Source organism: Pogoniulus pusillus, chromosome 9 (genome assembly GCF_015220805.1).
Source record: "Pogoniulus pusillus isolate bPogPus1 chromosome 9, bPogPus1.pri, whole genome shotgun sequence".
Classification (NCBI taxonomy): domain Eukaryota; kingdom Metazoa; phylum Chordata; class Aves; order Piciformes; family Lybiidae; genus Pogoniulus; species Pogoniulus pusillus.
In genome coordinates this window covers 33,457,491-33,476,282 of record NC_087272.1, presented here as the reverse complement: position 1 = coordinate 33,476,282, position 18,792 = coordinate 33,457,491, and the positions used below count along the sequence as shown (strand labels likewise).

Sequence of the window (18,792 nt, the reverse complement as noted above, 5' to 3'; positions counted from 1 at the left end):
ACTCACACTGGGGAAGTTTGTGAAGGACTATCTCCCATTGGAGGGACCCCATGCTGGAATATGTGTGATGGTTTGGGTGTTCCCTCCCTGCCCCCCCCCCCCCCCCACTTTAGAAATCACCCAGACTAGACTCAGCCAGCTCTGGAAATATGAATGAAGCTTATATTTACAGCTAGCACAATACACAAGCAGCTATTTACAGTATATACAGCTATAGACAGAAATATACAAGGTAAAAGGTAATACAGAAACACAACAGACCTCCCAGAAACCTGAGTCCCCAGGAGGGGCTCTCAATCAGCCTTCCACCTTCTCCCTACCCCTCTCAACCTTTCCCCACTCCAAAGGAAGAATAGAGGTTTGGCCAGAGGGGTTAGGAAGCAAAGTGGATTAGTCCAAAATAGAGGGTGAGGTTAGAGAGTAAGGTGCAGCTCAGCCAGCAGCCCAAGTGAGAGTGGTTATCTGGTTTTATTTCTTGTTCCTATACATCTCAGCAAGCCTATGAGCGAAGTAGACATCACCATTGTTTCCCTTTCACAGCCTGTAACCTAGTTCTTCCCACCAAAACATTTTAGCTAGCTTCAAACTAGCACAACATGGTAACAGTGTGAGGAGTTTTCCCTCTGAGGAGGAAGGAGTGGCAAGGGTACTGGGTGTTGAAGTGACCACAACTCCCTTTCCCTACCCCACTGCACCACTGAGGGGGCGTGCTAGTTTGAGGCTAATTGGAATATTTTAATGAGAAAAATTAGATTAAAGGCTGTAAAAAGAAAACAGTGGTGATGTCTACTTCACTCATAGGCTTGCTGAGATGTATAAAAACAAGAACATGAAACATAGATAAGACAGAGCGGGAGAGTTAGAATGTGTGTGTCTGTCACGGTGGGAGCCCTGGGCTTCTTCTGTGTAAATAACCCTTCTGCTTTCTACCCACCTTGCACATAAGGTATACTCTGGGATAAGGTAGAGGGGTGGAAAGAAGGTGGAAGGGTGATTGGGAGTCCCTCCTGGGGACTCTGGTTTCTGGGAAGGGTGTTGTGTTTCTGTATTAATTTTACCTTGTATATTTCTGTATACAGCTGTATATATTTGTACCAGATATGGTAAATATCTGCTTGTGTATTGTGCTAAGCTGCAAATATAAAGCTTCATTCCTTAACTTCCAGCTGGCTGACTCTAGTATGGGTGATTCCACAAGAGTAGGCGGGCAGGTAACTCCCAAAACGTCATGGGGGTGGGAGGACATAGAGAATTTGGTAGTGAAGTTGAGTCCAGAAAGAAGGGGGGAGTGGCTGGAAGGTGTTTTTTGGATCTGGTTTGGTTTCTCATCCTACTTTGATATGACAAAGTAAGTTAATATTGAATTTCTCCTTAGACCTGAAGACAAGACAGTATTGGCTGACAAGCAGACTCTTGCTGCTTATTAAGATACATTCATGATCCATGATCTTGTCTTGGGTCACAGATGTCTCAGAGTTTTCTGGAAAGTATTGCTCAGACTCAGTGAACTGAGGACAGCAGGATGCTTTCAGTTCAGTTTCAGTTCAGTTTCAGTCTGGACTGTCTTAGTCATCAATTGCAAAATGAAAAGCAGGCATTTTCTTCCAGCAAAGCAAAGGGTTAAATTCTTCTTTACAAAAATGAAAACCTGCTCAGCCTGAACCTCCTTTGTCAGGGGGTTTGGACTAGGTGATCTCCAGAGGTCACTTCCAACTCCTGGCATTCTGTGACTGTGTGATGCTGTGAAAAAGTAATTGCAAAATAAAAGTTTTGAAGGAATCTAATACAAGCTTGAAACATAACTGGCTCTGCTCTGTGGAATAAATATTCATGCTTCTCAGCTTCCTTAGCTGAATCCCTTCTTGCCTTCAAGAAAGAACTCTCCTCAAGCCTACCCCGTGGAGTAGACTAGGATCCAGAATGGACCCAAGTGCCCCTTTGACTCCTAGTTGCTCATACCTGAAGAATACTTTACATACTTCACAAATTTAATCTGAAATTTCATTAATAGTAAAAAAAAAAAAATCTTCTTTCATTCACTCATCTGTGCTTTTTCCTGCCTTGCTAATTAATCCTCCTGGAGCACATTTTATTAGTTTGGAGGCTTATGGAAGTGAGGTGTTGGCTTTGGTTATTTACATCTGCCTGTGCAATGCTCTCATCTTTGCTGGGTTGATTTGTTCCCTAGGCTCATGCCTTAGTTCAGATCACCAGTTGAATGGCTGCTTTATTAGATTCCTCCATTCCCACGTTGCCCTAGATGGCTCTGTTGGACATAAGGGGGAAGTTCTTTAAATGAGAGTGGTAAATTAGTGGAACAGATTGCTCAGTGATGTGGTTGAGGCCTTGTCCCTGGAGACCTCTAAGATCAGGCTTGATGTGGCCCTGGGCAACATGATGTAGTCGGAGGTATCTCTGGTGACTGCAGGGGCATTGGACAAGATAACCTTTGAGGGTTCCGTCCAACCTGTTGCAATCTGTGACTCTGTGACTATTCTTTCAAGTTCATTTCTTAGTAGTTTTGTGAAGAAAGAAACAATGTGGAGTATCCCTGATAACCACCAGCTTTGCATCTGTAGTGTAAAGATCATTAACCTGTCAAGGTTTTGAACTGTGTGGCTTTGCCCCTGTTACTAGACGTTGAGATCTCATGCTAGGGTTTGAGTTTGTGTGGCTTTGCCCCTGTTACTAGACGTTGAGATCTCATGCTAGGGTTTGAGTTTGTGTGGCTTTGCCCCTGTTACTAGACGTTGAGATCTCATGCTAGGGTTTGAGTTTGTGTGGCTTTGCCCCTGTCACTAGCCATTGAGATCTCATGCTAGGGTTTGAGTTTGTGTGGCTTTGCCCCTGTTACTAGACGTTGAGATCTCATGCTAGGGTTTGAGTTTGTGTGGCTTTGCCCCTGTCACTAGCCATTGAGATCTCATGCTAGGGTTTGAGTTTGTGTGGCTTTGCCCCTGTCACTAGCCATTGAGATCTCATGCTAGGGTTTGAGTTTGTGTGGCTTTGCCCCTGTTACTAGACGTTGAGATCTCATGCTAGGGTTTGAGTTTGTGTGGCTTTGCCCCTGTCACTAGCCATTGAGATCTCATGCTAGGGTTTGAGTTTGTGTGGCTTTGCCCCTGTTACTAGACGTTGAGATCTCATGCTAGGGTTTGAGTTTGTGTGGCTTTGCCCCTGTTACTAGACGTTGAGATCTCATGCTAGGGTTTGAGTTTGTGTGGCTTTGCCCCTGTCACTAGCCATTGAGATCTCATGCTAGGGTTTGAGTTTGTGTGGCTTTGCCCCTGTTACTAGACGTTGAGATCTCATGCTAGGGTTTGAGTTTGTGTGGCTTTGCCCCTGTCACTAGACATTGAGATCTCATGCTAGGGTTTGAGTTTGTGTGGCTTTGCCCCTGTTACTAGACGTTGAGATCTCATGCTAGGGTTTGTGTGGCTTTGCCCCTGTTACTAGACGTTGAGATCTCATGCTAGGGTTTGAATTCTCACCTTTTGCCATCTCAGTGCACTACCTGAATTACTTTGCTTGCTGAGGGAGCTAAGTCAGTGAGATAGAGCTCTCTGAGACATTTTGCTATGAGGAGAAGGTGGCACTGAGGGTTCTTCTGCTTCCTCTTTTCTGTGTGCAAAAGAGGAGATGCAGTTGATTAATTTCTAGAGCACCTGTGTGTAACCTTCAGAAGCAGAGACAAAATTAGAAAGGCAGAACTATTTAAACCATCTTGCCTTGGTGAATATTCTGTTGGGCAGTTAGGTTTGTTTTCCCCCTAAACCATACAGTTATGTAAATATTACAGAAAGAAGAGTATTTCAAGTCTGGACTGTTCAAAATTTCCTTTCACTGTGCTCTTAATACCTGCACTATGGGGAAATGTCATTAATGCTTAGAATCATCTAGCCTGCATAAGAAATCTCTCTTATTTCTACTTCCTGAGGTAGTAATTACTAAAGAATTAGCATCTCATGTGAGATTCCCCAGCTTGAAGATGACATATGCTTGAAATTCTCTTTTCAAGATGTTAACCAAGTATTCAGAGGACTTTTTGGGGTTCTTCACCCAGAGATGAATTCCATACATAACAGGTAGGTTTTATTTACTTTTTCTTTATGTTTTATGTATTTTGAACTCCATCAAGATACAGGTGCTGGTGTTGCTTCACTGTAGGAAAATGTTCTTATGTTTCAAAATGTCAGTGAAAATACTCATCTGTCTGTTGAATTTCAACAACGAAGAAAATGAAAAACAAAAAAAGAGAATGATAATTTTAATTCTGCCAGCTCTTAATACTATTATAAAATAGGGTTGGAGGAGAAACTCCAACCTTATCCTTTATACTGCTTAGTTGCACATATCTGCTTTATTCTTTGAGTGTGGATTGTCCCTTGTTGCAGCTTGTGGTGTAGCTTGTACAGTCAATTAAAATTCATCCATCAATGGACAGAGAGTATCTTCCCATGTTTTTTCTCTCTTTAGAACATTTCTTCCTTTGTTCCTGATGTCCCTCTTGCCCAGGAGGAACGCCCTCCAGACAGCTCCTGATCAAATGTTATTTGATTCAAGAGGGTCTTTACCAGCCTGGACTCTGACAAAGAGGGTCGGCTGCCCTTTGAAAGAAGCCTGGTCAGATTTCCTTGTGCTGGTTCTTTTGAGTGATACAGTACTTTGACCACCATCACACCTTCATTCCTCTTCTCAGATGCCCCAGCACAACTTTATGAAGGCAGAATTTGACTGCCCATCTGGATTCTGTTGAAGCAGACATCTGTCTTTCACTGATTTATTCTTTTATTGCTTTTGATGATGCATTACACTTAATCTTTGCTTAATTAAAAGCAGACCTGATTAAACTTGGCAAGACATTTGGAGTGGAAGGGATGAGCCTTGATATCAGTTAATCAAATTATTAGGGACTGACACACATTATGACCTAGACTTGAAAAAAAAAACCCCAGACTTTTGTATTGTATTTAACAAAAGATTGCACAGGGGCAGAATTTTAGACCTTTAGGGTTTGGGTTTTTTACAGACAAAATCAGCACAGGAAAAAAGATTGTGGAAGTTTGTCTCCTGAAACAAATTCCAAGTTGTGCATACTTCAGGTTGTGTGTTGTGTTAAATGCTTGTCCACAAGGGAGTAATGACCAGGTGATGGTTTTCCATGATGGCAATGATGTCTCTTCAAATCTGTGTAGGCTACTGCTAGACATGGCCAAATATTAATTCTGCTTGATCATTTTCCATATCCACAATATTTTTCCTTCCCTGGGGTTTGTGATCCTTAGAACTAGACTTCTTGTCCCTCACTGTTTCTAGGAAGATTCTTTGTCACGTTGCAGCTGTGATCCCATTTGGAAAACGTGCACTTCCTAGGAAATCCAGGAGTTTTTGCATGTGTCTTCTGGGTGCCACTGATCCATATCTAGTGTCTGGTTCTGCTGGGATTTTCCTGTTCTTGACCAGACTGGCATTATGGTATTCATGAGATAGTGTCATTCCTCCTCGAGATTCTTGGATTGCTGGAAAAGTGAACTTAAGTGTTTTATGCTGCAGCAGAGACAAAGCTGATCACCTTCTCTGGTGGGGGATGCACGGCCATGTGTTGGGTCTTTGAAGCATGAAGAGGGATATCCTTTGTCTCTTCTGAGTGCAGAGTTTCCTTTTGCATCAGTTCCTGTGAGCATCCATGGGGCTTTTGGAGGGCTGTCCCCAGATGTTTGTGGACATGAGGTTCATAGAAAGAGAAGCTGAGAGGCCTGTGTTTTCAGAGGTTTGCTGTGGTTTTCTTTACTCCTAAATGCATCAATGTCTATTTGTACCAGGTTTGTGTTTTTCAAGATGGGTGAGATATTTGCACTTCTTAACATCTCTGTGCTTTTTTAGCTTACCACTGATTGCATTCCCCTTAGAAAGGACCAAATGTCTTCTCAGCTGAGAAAATCAATCATTTGCCTTAAAGAATGGGGGTAATAAGGGTTGATAAGAATATAGATTATATATATATATATATATATATATATATATATATATATATATATATATATATAAAATTGAATTTCAGTATTAAAACCCAAATTCAGCAGTTGGACAACTTCATCAAATTCCATGTGTTTTCTTCTCATAGGGCTGGACTCATCATCACTGAGCCATATTGAGCAGAAAACCAAGATACGCTTCTGTGTTCCTGTGAAAAAGCAAGATAAACCTGGAAAGTATAATGAAACCCCACACAAATCTCTATCCCCTTGCTTATATCTTTACTTTCACACTGTGGGAGAATATCCAGTCGACTGTGGAAAATGAACTTATTGCAAATTATTCAAGCAGTTTGCTAACTAATGTTCCAAAGAACATTCCAGCCCATACTCGTGTATTAGATTTATCCCATAACAGGATCTCAGGACTTAGTGTCTCAGAATTTATTTCTCTTCCTAGCCTTCAAGTATTAAATCTTTCTTATAATCGAATTACAGAGCTTGACTTTAATGTCTTCATTTTTAATGATGATTTAGAGTACTTAGATTTATCTCATAATAATCTTCTGAACATTTTCTGTCAGACTCTCACCTATCTTAAGCATCTAGATCTTTCTTTCAATAGCTTCACCTCCATGCCTGTCTGTCAAGAATTTGGTGACATGTTTCATCTGGAGTATCTAGGATTAAGTGCCACGATGATACGAAGGTCAGACTTCATGTGTCTCACACATTTGCAGCTGCAAACTGTCTACCTAACCTTGGAAGACTTTTCTCTCTATGAGCCTCAGAGTCTGACACTCTTGAACACAAGAAACCTTCACGTTGTTTATGCAGCAAACCAGAACTTCAACTTTTCACTCTTGTATGATGGAATGAGCAGTTCAGAAAACTTGAAAATAGTTAACTTAATATATACCTTGAGCTACAAAGATTTCCCCGCTCCTTCGTCAGCACTTCTGAAGAAAATGAAGACCAGAGCTCTAGTGCTTGACACAGTGGACTTACAATGGCCTATCATTTTACAGATTTTCCTGCTGGTTTGGTATTCACCTGTGGAGCATCTGACTGTGAGAGATTTGACGTTTCGGGGACCACTGGCAGAGCTGTCAGAACATGACTTTCTACCCTTATTAAGCTCTCTGAAACAATTAGTCTCTTTGGGGGGCTCCATGAAAGCAATGACTTTGGAGCATGTTCGTAATAAGCTTTATTATTTCAACCAGGGGATCCTCTACAGGGAGTTTTCAGAGATGGATATTGCCAGTTTGACAATATATGATGCATATATGCCTCACATGCTCTGCCCCAACAGAACCAGCTCGTTTCAGTACTTGAATTTTTCCCACAACGCCCTGACGGATGCGTTGTTCCAGAATTGTGGCACTCTGACAAACCTGAAAGCACTTATTTTGAAGAGGAATAAATTTGCCAGCATTTCCAAGGTAAGCCTCATGACCAGCCGCATGGATTCGCTCCAATACCTGGACGTGAGCAACAACTTGCTGAGTCACGACGGAGCTGCAGCGCAGTGCCAGTGGGCAGAGTCTCTGGCAGAGCTGGACCTGTCCTCAAACCAGCTGACAGAGGCCGTGTTCGAGTGCCTGCCAGCCAACGTCGCCAAGCTGTCCCTCCAAAGCAATCAGATCACCAGCGTGCCCAAGGGGATGGCTGAGCTGCAGGCCCTGAAGGAGCTGAACCTGGCCTCCAACAGGCTGGCTGACCTGCCGGGCTGCGCTGGCTTTGGGTCCCTGGAGCTGCTGAACATGGAGCTGAACTCCATCGTCACCCCCTCCGCCGACTTCTTCCAGAGCTGCCCGAGGCTGAGGGAGCTGCGGGCCGGGCGCAACCCGTTCAAGTGCTCGTGTGAGCTGCAGGACTTCGTGCGGCTGGAGAGGCGCTCCGGGGGCAAGCTGGCCGGCTGGCCGGCGGCCTACGTGTGCGAGTACCCGGAGGGCTTGCGAGGCAGGCAGCTGAAGGACTTCCACCTGAGCGAGCTGGCCTGCAACACCACGCTGCTGCTGGTGACGGCGCTGCTGCTGACGCTGGCGCTGGTGGCCGCGGTGGCCTTCCTGTGCATCTCCCTGGACGTGCCGTGGTACGTGCGGATGACTTGGCAGTGGACGCAGACGAAGCGCAGAGCTCGGCACGACCGGCCCGAGGAGCTGGACGCCGCTCTGCAGTTCCATGCCTTCGTCTCGTACAGCGAGCGCGACTCGCTGTGGGTGAAGGACGAGCTGATGCCCAACCTGGAGAGGGGCGAGGGCTGCATCCGCCTGTGCCAGCACGAGAGGAACTTCGTCCCCGGCAAGAGCATAGTGGAGAACATCGTCAACTGCATCGAGAAGAGCTACAAGTCCATCTTTGTCTTGTCCCCCAACTTTGTGCAGAGCGAGTGGTGCCACTATGAGCTGTACTTTGCCCACCACAAGCTGTTCAGTGAGAATTCCAACAGCTTGATCCTCATCTTGCTGGAGCCCATTGCTCCGTACATGATCCCTGCCAGGTATCACAAGCTGAAGGCTCTCATGGCAAAGCGAACGTACCTGGAGTGGCCAAAGGAGAGGGGCAAGCATGCTCTCTTCTGGGCTAACCTGCGGGCAGCTATTAGCATTAACCTGCCAATGTCCTTCGAAGCAAATGAGGAGCAGAGTGATGTGAGTTCTGCTAGTACTGTAGATCTAAGTGACTAGCTCAGTTGGCTGTCTTTCATTAAATCGTTCTTTTATAGTTCTTTACACTGTTCCTAGTTTATAGCAATATGTCATTGTGATATGTACTGAAATTGCCTATTTTAGTCATAAATGTAGTAGAAGTCTTCTGTAGTTGCCCATCATCAACAAAGAGGAGGGACCGCACTTATTTTTGCCTACTTGGGTTGCATTTAATTTAGACTTTCTCCATTGAAAACTGTATTTGAAAATAAGCAAAAATATCAGTTGGGTTCAATGCCATCAGGTCTGTCAAGGAATGCATTTAATCTTTGTTCTGACATGACTGTTGTGGGTTTAAGGTGGTAGGGATCTTCTTCCTTTGGTTTAATTAAATGACAGAAAGAATCAGGAAGCTCTCGTTTAAGTCTGTTCCTCACTGGTGTGGTAGATGTCAAGGGTACAGTATCCCAAGACCTTCACCATGCTTTCCCTTCTTGGAGTCTTGGAGTTCATTACAGACAAAGACTTCCTTGGGTAAAAGGTGGATATTTGAGCTGTTAATCCTTCTTCCTTTGCTGTGCTAAACATTCCTTCTTATCTAGACTTACCTACCAAAGACTGACTTTATGGAATTCACTACTCATGGCTTCAAAATCATAGTTAATATCCAAACTTTAGAGATTTTTATGATATTGCTGCTTCCTGCTATGATCCTGTCAAGCTATCTTGGGTTGCTTGTTTTATCCTGTTTTCTAAAAATACAGAAAGTTGTTTGTCTGGAGCTGGATCCCCTTTTAGCTGAACTCTATCACCTTGTCTTTTTAATCTTGAGGTGTTGAGGGTCATCATGCAGGTGAAAAAGGAATTAGTTTCTTTGGGAAATAGATTCTCTTCCAAAATCAAACTGATTAATAGTATTTGTTGATAAGACACACCTAAGCATTTTCTGTCTTTGGATTTAATGTCACAATCTAATAAACCTCTAATTTCTTAAGTGTGATTGAATTTTCTGGTGTCATTTCAGTGGTCATGAGGAGCTGTGTAGTTACAGCTTAATAAAAATGCAAGAGTGAGTGGCACAAAAGGTGAGCAAGGCAGCAAGGGGATGTAATCCTGAACTTGCTGAGGGGCTGACTGAGGATCGCCCAGGTGTGTGGGGGGGCAGCTAGGTGAAGCAGTGGACAGGAATCTATGGGAGAGCTTCCCTATGTCCAGAGCTGTTGAGACACTGCTGCAGCTCAGGTTAACCTGCTGTTGCAGTAGGATGCTAGGTGCCTGACTCCTAGTGCAAAGCTTTGGAGAGAAGGGCTACTTTTGTTAAGTCCTAATTTAAGGCAAAGAGTAATTGGCTCCTGACTTCTGTGATAACACATAACTGAAATCTCCTCCTTCCCAAAGCCAGGACCAAGGTCTCTTTGTGTACTTTTAAAAGGGTTGCTAAAGCTTCATTACTTCAGTGGGAGCTAGTGGCTGCACCATGTATTTATGATGAAGGGAGATGCTCAAAGACACAGAAGAGCTTTGTGCTCTGTTGGAGTTTGAGTCAGGAAGGCTTTACCCTACCTTGAGAGTGTAGCCTCAGTGTGTTGCTGGAGCTGCAATCTTTCCTTCTTAACAGGTTTTCCCACCCATACACATACATCCCTCTGAGTCCAGGTTCTTTACTTTTCACAGATTCACAGGTTGCATTGGGTTGAAAGAGACCTTCAAAGGTCATTTTGTCCAACCCGTGGGCACTCATCAGGGACACCTCCAACTAGATCAGGCTGCCTGGGGCCACATCAAGTCTGATAATGAATGTCTCCAGGGAAGGGGCCTCAACCACATCCTTAGGCAACTTGTTCCAGTATTTTACCACTCTGACTGTAAAGAACTTCCCCCTGATGTCCGACCTAAATCTGCCCTCCTGTTTCAAACAGTTTTTCCTCATCTGATCACTACAAACTCTTCTAAACAGTCCTTCCTTAGCCTTCCTGCAGGTTCTTTTCAGATACTGAAATGTACCTATAAGGTCTCCCCAGCGCCTTCTTCTCTCTAGGCTGAACGGTCCCGATTCTTTCAGTCTGTCTTCATAGGAGAGGTGCTCCAGCCCTCTGATCATACCTCTTCTGTAACATCACTATCTGCACTTAGGCAGTTGCCTGGGCAGGCTTTAGTGACTTCTTTATTTCGGTCTACAGTTTAAGGCTGGTGCTGTACAGCTCCTAGGAACTTAAGGAGCTGATGAGTTGCAGAGGCCAGTGTACTTGTTAAGGGTTTTGTGGCCTTTACCTCCTCACAGCTCCTCTCTGCTCTACAGTGGCGAATGATACCAGAAGATCTGTGCTGCTCCTTCCTGAAAGACTTCTTCCCCTCCCAAGCATTACAGAATGCAGACAAACCTCACAAAACCCACAGATGAAATGTAAACAGTGAATTCGTTTTCATTACCTCACCAACTGGGGAATCCTCAATGCTGCACCTGGGTGGAGGCACATGGATGGGGACACAGGCACTGTGGAGCTTGGTCCCTGCCAGAGAATCACCAAACCTGTTGTTTTCACCTGTATTTCAGGGATTCACACAGGTGTAGCTTACCACTCTGCTTTGATCTTTCCCATAGCTGGGCAGGAACTTTAGGCATGTTCAGTATGTTGCCCCTAAGTCTGTCACAGGCTTATGTTGCCTGAACACAAGAGGCCAAACAAGAATTAATATGATATAGATGTTTTTGACACCCCAGTTGCAGGTCACTTGAGCATATTTGCAATCCTCCTTGCCAGTCTTTGGTTACTTTCCCACAGACATGATGAGCATTCAGCCTTAGTGGTAATGTTTTCACGGGTGCAGATTCTGTCCTGTGTACAGAAAGAGGAAACAGAACTTCTTAAATCAGGAGTTCTGCTCTCTGTGAATGTAACATGTCAGCAGACTGGGGGTTGTGTCCTTACTGATGCACAGGATGTGGGCTGTGGAAGAGTCCACCGCCTTCAACACTCTTCTGAAACCTAATTGTAGGTGGATGTGAAAGGAATGGTTTCTCAAGTCTAACCATGTAGCATATTAACTCTGTAACACCTCCTCGTTCTCTGGCCTTCCTACTTCACAGATCTTTCATGCACAGGCCAAATATTTCAGTTATTTACCTATCCTACTGTACACTACACGATGCAGTGTAGTAAAATAGACTTCTGAGTCCCTTTCAAACAGCACATTAATTTTGTTTGGTTCTTTTTTATTTCTGTGGGGTGGTTTTGGCTGGGTTTATTGATTTGCTTGTTTGTTTGGTTTTTTTTTGTTTTTTTTTTTCCCTTTAAGGTAGCATTTGACAGTGTCCCTCAACACTATTGGAAATTCCCTTTTCTTCTTCCCTGAAACTCTTCCTGTCAGATGGTTCATAAAGTGTTGGCTTGGGTTTTCTTTAGGTAAATGTGGCCTCGTTCTCAGACTCAGAGTGACACCCAGTGGCAAACCAAATGATCATCATGTCCTGAAAACAAAGGTGCTAGAATACAGACAACGCATTTTGCCTCTGAGGAAAGCTGACCTAGGTAATCACATCAACCCGGTCCATGCAAGGGCCACGAAGACGATCAGAGGACTGGAGTTCCTCTCCTATGGAGACAGACTGAGAGAGTTGGGGCTGTTCAGTCTGGAGAGAAGGCTCAGAGGAGACCTTATTGTGGCCTTCCAGTATCTAAAGGGGGCTGCAGGAAAGCTGGGGAGGAACTTTTTAGAGTGTTGGATAGTGACAAGACTAGGTGGAAAGCAGCAAAACTAGAAGTGGGTAGATTCAGATTGGATGTTAGGAAGAAGTTCTTCGCCATGAGAGTGGTGAGACACTGAAACAGTTTGCCCAGGGAGGTGGTGGAAGCCTCATCTCTGGAGGTGTTTAAGGCCAGGCTGGATTTGGCTCTGTGCAACCTCATCTGCTGTGAGGTGTCCCTGCCCACGGCAGAGGGGTTGAAGCTAGATGATACTTGGGGTCTCTTCCAATCCCGACGATTCAGAGATTCTAAGACCTTCTTACAGGTGTGTGCAGGCTGGAAAAGAGAGGTCAGGAGAAGCCTTTCCTCATGGCAGATCCTGCTCTGGATCAGTGGCTGCCACTGTCCCCCATGACTGTAACCCCATGGGTTACAAAGAGCAATCCTTGTTTTCAAGCAGCATGCCGAAAAGTACAGGCTGACCATTTCCTCATCTTCTGTTCACTGTTTGCAGGGCTTTATCTTGATGACTCATTTTCTGTTTGTCACCATAGCATAGAGAACGGAGTCAGACTCTTCTCAGTGGTGTCCAGTGACAGGACAAGGATCAGTGGATACAAACTGAAACACAGGAGGTTGCACATAAGGAAAAACTTACTCACTTTGAGGAGGACAGAGCTCTGGAATAAGCTGCCCAGAGAGGTTGTGGAGTTTCTGTCTCTGGAGGTATTCCAAACCCGCCTGGATGTGTTCCTGTGTGATTTAGTCTTCCAGGGGCATTCGAAAAGATGATCCTCAGTGGTCCCTTCCAACCCCTACCATGTGGTGATTTTGTGATAGAGGAAATGCTCACCAGGCTGACCTGCTGGGTCCTTGGCAGCACCAGACCAACATTCTGATGCAGTTACCTCAGCGGGAGTGGGAAGCGTTGAGATGCATAGTGAATTCAACTGGGCTCACTCTCTTTAGGCATCTGAAAAGGTGTGAAGCTCTACACATCGTCACCTCTCAGTAAAGCCTGCGGGGATCAGCCTGGAGGCGATCAGAATTCATGTGCACTGATGTGTCAGCTTCACTGCCTGCTCTGGCGTTTCAGCCTGAGGAAAGGCTGTGGAGAATGGGAGAATTGTTTTGGTTGAAAAAGCTCTTTGAGGTCATGGAGTGCAACCATTCTCTGACTGCCGAGGCTAGTGCTAAACCACCTCCCTTAGCGCCACCTCTGCAGCTTTTAAACACCTCCACGGAGCCTTTGAATGCCACCTCCCTGAGGGGCCTGGTAGCGTGTTTGAGACCCCTTTCAGTCAACAAGTTTCTTCTAATATCAAAACTAAACCTCTCCTGGTGCAGCTTGAGGCCCTCTCCTCCTCTCACACTACCACTTGTTACCAACGCACGCCTGACTCCGACGTCTTTTCAGGAGCTGTAGAGGCTGCGAATGTCTCCACTCAGCCTCCTTTTTCTCCAGGCTAAACAGTCCCGGTTCCTCACCACAGGTTCTCCAGACCCTTCACCACCTTCGCTGCCCTTCTCTGGACCTGCTCCAGCACCTCAATGCCGTTCTTGCAGGGAGGGCTCACTGTGGTCCCAAACTACACACCGCCAGGGTGGGTGACTTGGCGGGAGCTAACTCTGCCTGCGTTCCAGCTGGCGCTGCCTGCGGCTGAGCTTAACCCCTGATGGACGTCCGGGTGGAGCTTTAATGTGGCCAACTCTACATCCTTGGGAACAGAATTAAGACTCGAAATGGAGTCGAGTGCCTGAAAAGGTTTATTTGACAGGCTGCCTATAACTCCCGCGGTGGTCGAGAGGCGATGGTGCAAAAAAGGAGTGGGGGGGAGGGGGGTAAGGAAGTGGGGCCAGGCGAGACTGCAGCTCTCTGTGCCGCTCTGCAGCAGCCTTTCGCTCTGTCAGGCGCACGCCAGGGCAGGGAGGTAGGCAGTGCAGGCAGGTACAGACAGGCACGACAAGAACGCAGGCAGCGGCTCCTCACGGCGGGCAGGCAGGTAGCAACCAGCACCTCTCCCAGCAGCCGTTTCACAAGCAAGTCTCTAAGCAGGTTTCAGTCGACCCTCCCGGCAGCGTCCACGCAGGTGTTTCTGTCTCCCAAGCTGTCCTCTAAGCAGTCTCTCGCAGTTTCGCAGCTTGCCGCCGAGCAGTTGCCCCCTGCCCTGTCTGGCCAGCGGAGCGCGCCCAAAGCTCTCTCCAGGGCTCTCAACCCTGCTCCTGTCTCCAGGTGCTTCTGCCGCCTTCGCCGCCGGGGAGCCCCCGGGGTCCTAAGTCCCACCAGAGGGCCTCCCGAGCTCAAAGGCCCCTACTTGACCCCCGGAGGCCAAGTGCCGAACTGCCGCGTACCAACCAACCAAGAGCTTTTCCGAACGGTATTGAGCCGCACAGGGTCAGCCTTACGGGCACCAGAGCTGACCGCAGTACTCGAGGTGTGGCCTCACCAGTGCTGAGCGCAGGGGACAACCATGTCCCTGCTCCTGCTGGCCACACTGTTCCAGGCCAGGATGCTACTGCGCGTACAGTGGCTCCTTTTGAGGCAGCTGTCAGGAGCAGGCTCGGACAGGCATTCTGCGAAGGGTAAATAAAGCAAATCGGTGTGCTTGATGACCTGCCAGTGGGCTAAGTAGAAGGCCCTAAACGAACTCCTGTGGTTGCTTCTAAGCGCACTGCAAGCACGGCCTCTCCGTGGCACAGCAGCCAAAAGCAGCTCAAATGCTACAGGCCGTGCCCGTGGTACCTCCCGCCATGCTCTGCCTGCTCCTGCCTTTGGTCCCATGCTTTCCTATGGGAGGGTTGTGCCAAAACCCCAGGACAGGAGCTCCAGCACGCTGCCAGGAGCCAGAAGGGATCGCTGGGCACACCTCTGAAGCTTGTAGCTCCTTGTCATGCCACCTACGATGGCAGAACCACAAGCTATACTCTGTGGCTTTACTAAGAAGTGTAATACATAGGTGCTGGGTTTTCAGTATAGGAGGACTGTACAGTGCTCCCCTCTCGTCACAGCTTGGTGTGACACAATGTCATTACTGAATGCCCATCAGACTGCCAGAGCAGAAACAGGGAAAAGCACATCAAGCATTCACATCTGTAACACAAACCCTACGAGGAGAGGCTGAGGGAGCTGGGGGTGTGCAGCCTGCAGAAGAAGAGGCTCAGGGGGACCTCATTGTTGTCTACAACTACCTGAAGGGACATTGTAGCCAGGTGGGGGTTGGCCTCTTCTCCCAGGCAACCAGCAACAGAACAAGGGGACACAGTCTCAAGTTGTGCCTGGGTAGGTCTAGGCTGGATGTTAGGAGGAAGTTGTTGGCAGAGAGAGTGATTGGCATTGGAATGGGCTGCCCAGAGAGGTGGTGGAGGCACCGTCCCTGGAGGTGTTCAAGAAAAGCCTGGATGAGGCACTTAGTGCCATGGTCTAGCTGACTGGATGGGGCTAGGTGCTAGGTTGGACTGGATGATCTTGGAGGTCTCTTCCAGCCTGGTTGATTCTATGATTCTACGATCTTTAGTAAGGAAAGATTACCAGAATGTCTCTGCAGTTGCAAGTTCTAGTCATGCAGGCTAGAAACCTTTAATTACCCATCTTATTAGCTTAGAAAATAGATCACATTTTATTTAAAAAAGTGTTTCTACGTAGTTTATAGAAATATTAAAGTCAATAGAACTGCCCCTGCTGTATTTGCAGGTGTGAAATGCTGAGCAGAAAGATTATTTTGACCCTTTAAAATACATCACAAAAGTGCCGAGATCTCTAAAAGAAGTAACAGAATCTGCTTATGGTATGGTAATTTTTGAAAAGGATCTGTATTAATCTGTGTGTTGCTAACCTCATCAGAGACAACAACATACTTGGATAAGATTTGGCACGAGAAATAGGACTTCTGAATACCCCCTCACCCCCCATCCCCCCCATTAAATACCTGCTTAGATTTTGCTTGGTTTGGTTTTGTGTTTTTTTGTGATTGTCTTTTAGTTTAGCAGTTATTACCTATTACACACTCCACAGTGCACTACTGGGAGAGGAAAAGGTGGCTTGGTTTAAGTACAGATTTCTGCAGGACTGGAGTTTTATAACTGGCTTCTCTTTAGGACCAAGATTTGCTTTAAAGAGGATTTAATGATGTGTATTTGAAAATTGTAAGATACTCCTCAAATAAAATTTTCCTACAAGGAATCCATGAACCAGTTAAGATGTAAATTCATATTTTCAGCTGAAAGTGTGTTTCTGACTTTGTCACCATACAAAAAGACACCACAGACACAACTGAAAAATCCTATAGGCAAGGCATTTACATGAAATAATCTCAAACACTTGTATTTAATATCTTAATTTCTGTTGTCCTAAATTGCAAGGCACATGGATAAAAATATTGTAAAGTTCTATTGTATCTCCACAGTATTTTTCCTCACTGTTAATATAAATATTCTAAGGAAAAGGTACATAAGCTAATGAGTGAACATGGTGAATAACCTAGATTCAAGGCTTTAAAGTAACTGTGAGTTACAAAGAAGGTCTTTTAGGGTCCTTGATTTCAGAGTTCTCATTAAAAAGAGTGAAAGAAAACATTTTATGAAAGCCTTAAGAGAATCATAGACTCATAGAATCATTAAGGTTGGAAAGGTCCTTTAAGATCGAGCCCAAGTGTAACCCGACTACTATGATCACTGTCTTGGCATTGGAAATAAATGTCCCTTAGGGAACATCCCTAATTTTATGTATTTATTAAACTGAAAATGGGACCAGTTGCCATTAAGCTGCATTATTTTTATAGGATCTTACCTGTTGTGCCTTTTTAAACCCTAGAATAGAACAGATAATTGTTTACATCCTGGGACACTCAATATCTGGACACTTGTGACAGATGCTACAGGGACTCCACACAGCCTGTCAGTGATGAGTTTGCAGTTATGAAACTGCCAATAACACCCAGAGCCTAATGAAGAGGCCAACTCTGCTTTTGCTGGCAGTAAAAATTAGCCAGCAGAAATCCCCATTCTAGGACAGCTGCTTGTTAGTATTATTCTCATCCTTACAAGTTCCTCCATGCTAGTGACAACCAACCAACCAACAAAAAAAACCCACCAGGTCACTTGCCAGGCTTTTCAGCTCCAGAGACAAGCAGATGAGCAGCAGTTTGAAGACAGACCTGGCATGACCTCCCTCAGTCCCGCCCAAGACAGGGATGTATGGTGCAGAGTGATCTTCCTCACAAAAGCTTTGCAGGGATGTTCCTGGTCTTGCCTTCTGAGTCCCTCATCTCCTCTGTGTCAAGTACATGTTCAGGGTTCTAGCTCTTCAATAAAACTGCAGCTCCATAGTCTCCCATGTAGGATTTGTTAAACAGATGGAACAATACTTTATCTTTCTCAGCAGTTGCTGCAGGAAGATTTTTCTCTAGGCAGTATAGATCCTCTCATCTAATTCTGTGGCTATGTGCATGCCAGCACAGCTGGTAAACTCTTATCCAAGGGAAGGCTCTTTGCACTCAAAAACTCTTCCACCTCCAAGATGATTTTGGTTTGCTGTTGGGTTTTCCATGCTGTAGAATCATAGCCTACTTGCTCCACAAGCTCAGATATACCCACCTGCAGATGGACACTTCACCTGCATCCTCCTGAAGAGTTTGATCAAATTCCTTCTCCCCTCACCCTGCCATTTGCCAGTGAGCTTTTCCAAGAGAAAAAAACAACTCTGACTTCAGCAGGTTTAGTTTGCAGGGAATGGTATTTACCTCACCAGGGGTAAAGAAGCTGGCACTGGTGCATGAGATCCTGGAGAAACACATCCCATTTTTCTTGCAGTGTCACAAAGTCTGCCAGCTAATAGAGACACAAACATGCCTTTCAGCAGGCTCCCAGAGACAGTAACATTGCTAGGATCCACTGCAGGTTGCTTGAACTCAGTTTATTTTATCTGTGGAGTTGTGTTTGTTGATTGATGTGGGAGTTAAGGCTTTCTGGTGCATTTTAACAGTAGAGATGCTGGCAGGAAAGCTCAATCCACCTAACACTGAGACACCACCAAAGTGACAAATCAGATTAAAGGGATTTTTTTATCCAAAACAGACACATGGCTCAATATGTCATGGGAAGAATTTTATATCTGATGCCACCTTCTCATAAAAATATAATGGATTACTAATTTTAAATACTGTAGTGTATTAATAAAGTGGCACTTGATAGAGATTGGAGCATCTTGGACAGATGGATTTCTATTTTCTGAGGTACAGAAAAGAGAAAAAATGATTTAGAGGAAATGTAGGATGGATTGCCTACACTGTTAAAAGGAGGTGTGGCAGGTTTCTAGGAATATCATCTAATGCCATACCAAAGGAGAGTACCTGGTTGCTCCAACCATACATATGCACAGTGTAGAGTGTTACAAAAGATATTCGTTTAACAAATCCACCAGGGAATGATGCAATAAATCCAAGGATATATGTAACACTCCAACAGAGGAGAGGGGACACT

The 18,792-nt window shown here is 45.4% G+C and overlaps 1 protein-coding gene across 1 annotated transcript; it reads left to right on the top strand.

The window, feature by feature from the left end:
- The first annotated feature begins 6,105 nt into the window (after positions 1-6,105).
- On the top strand, positions 6,106-8,668 carry LOC135178005 (toll-like receptor 6). Its single transcript, XM_064148431.1, is given in 2 exon segments — positions 6,106-6,215; positions 6,217-8,668. Coding segments are annotated over 2 exon segments (2,562 nt in total).
- The last annotated feature ends 10,124 nt before the right edge of the window (positions 8,669-18,792 follow it).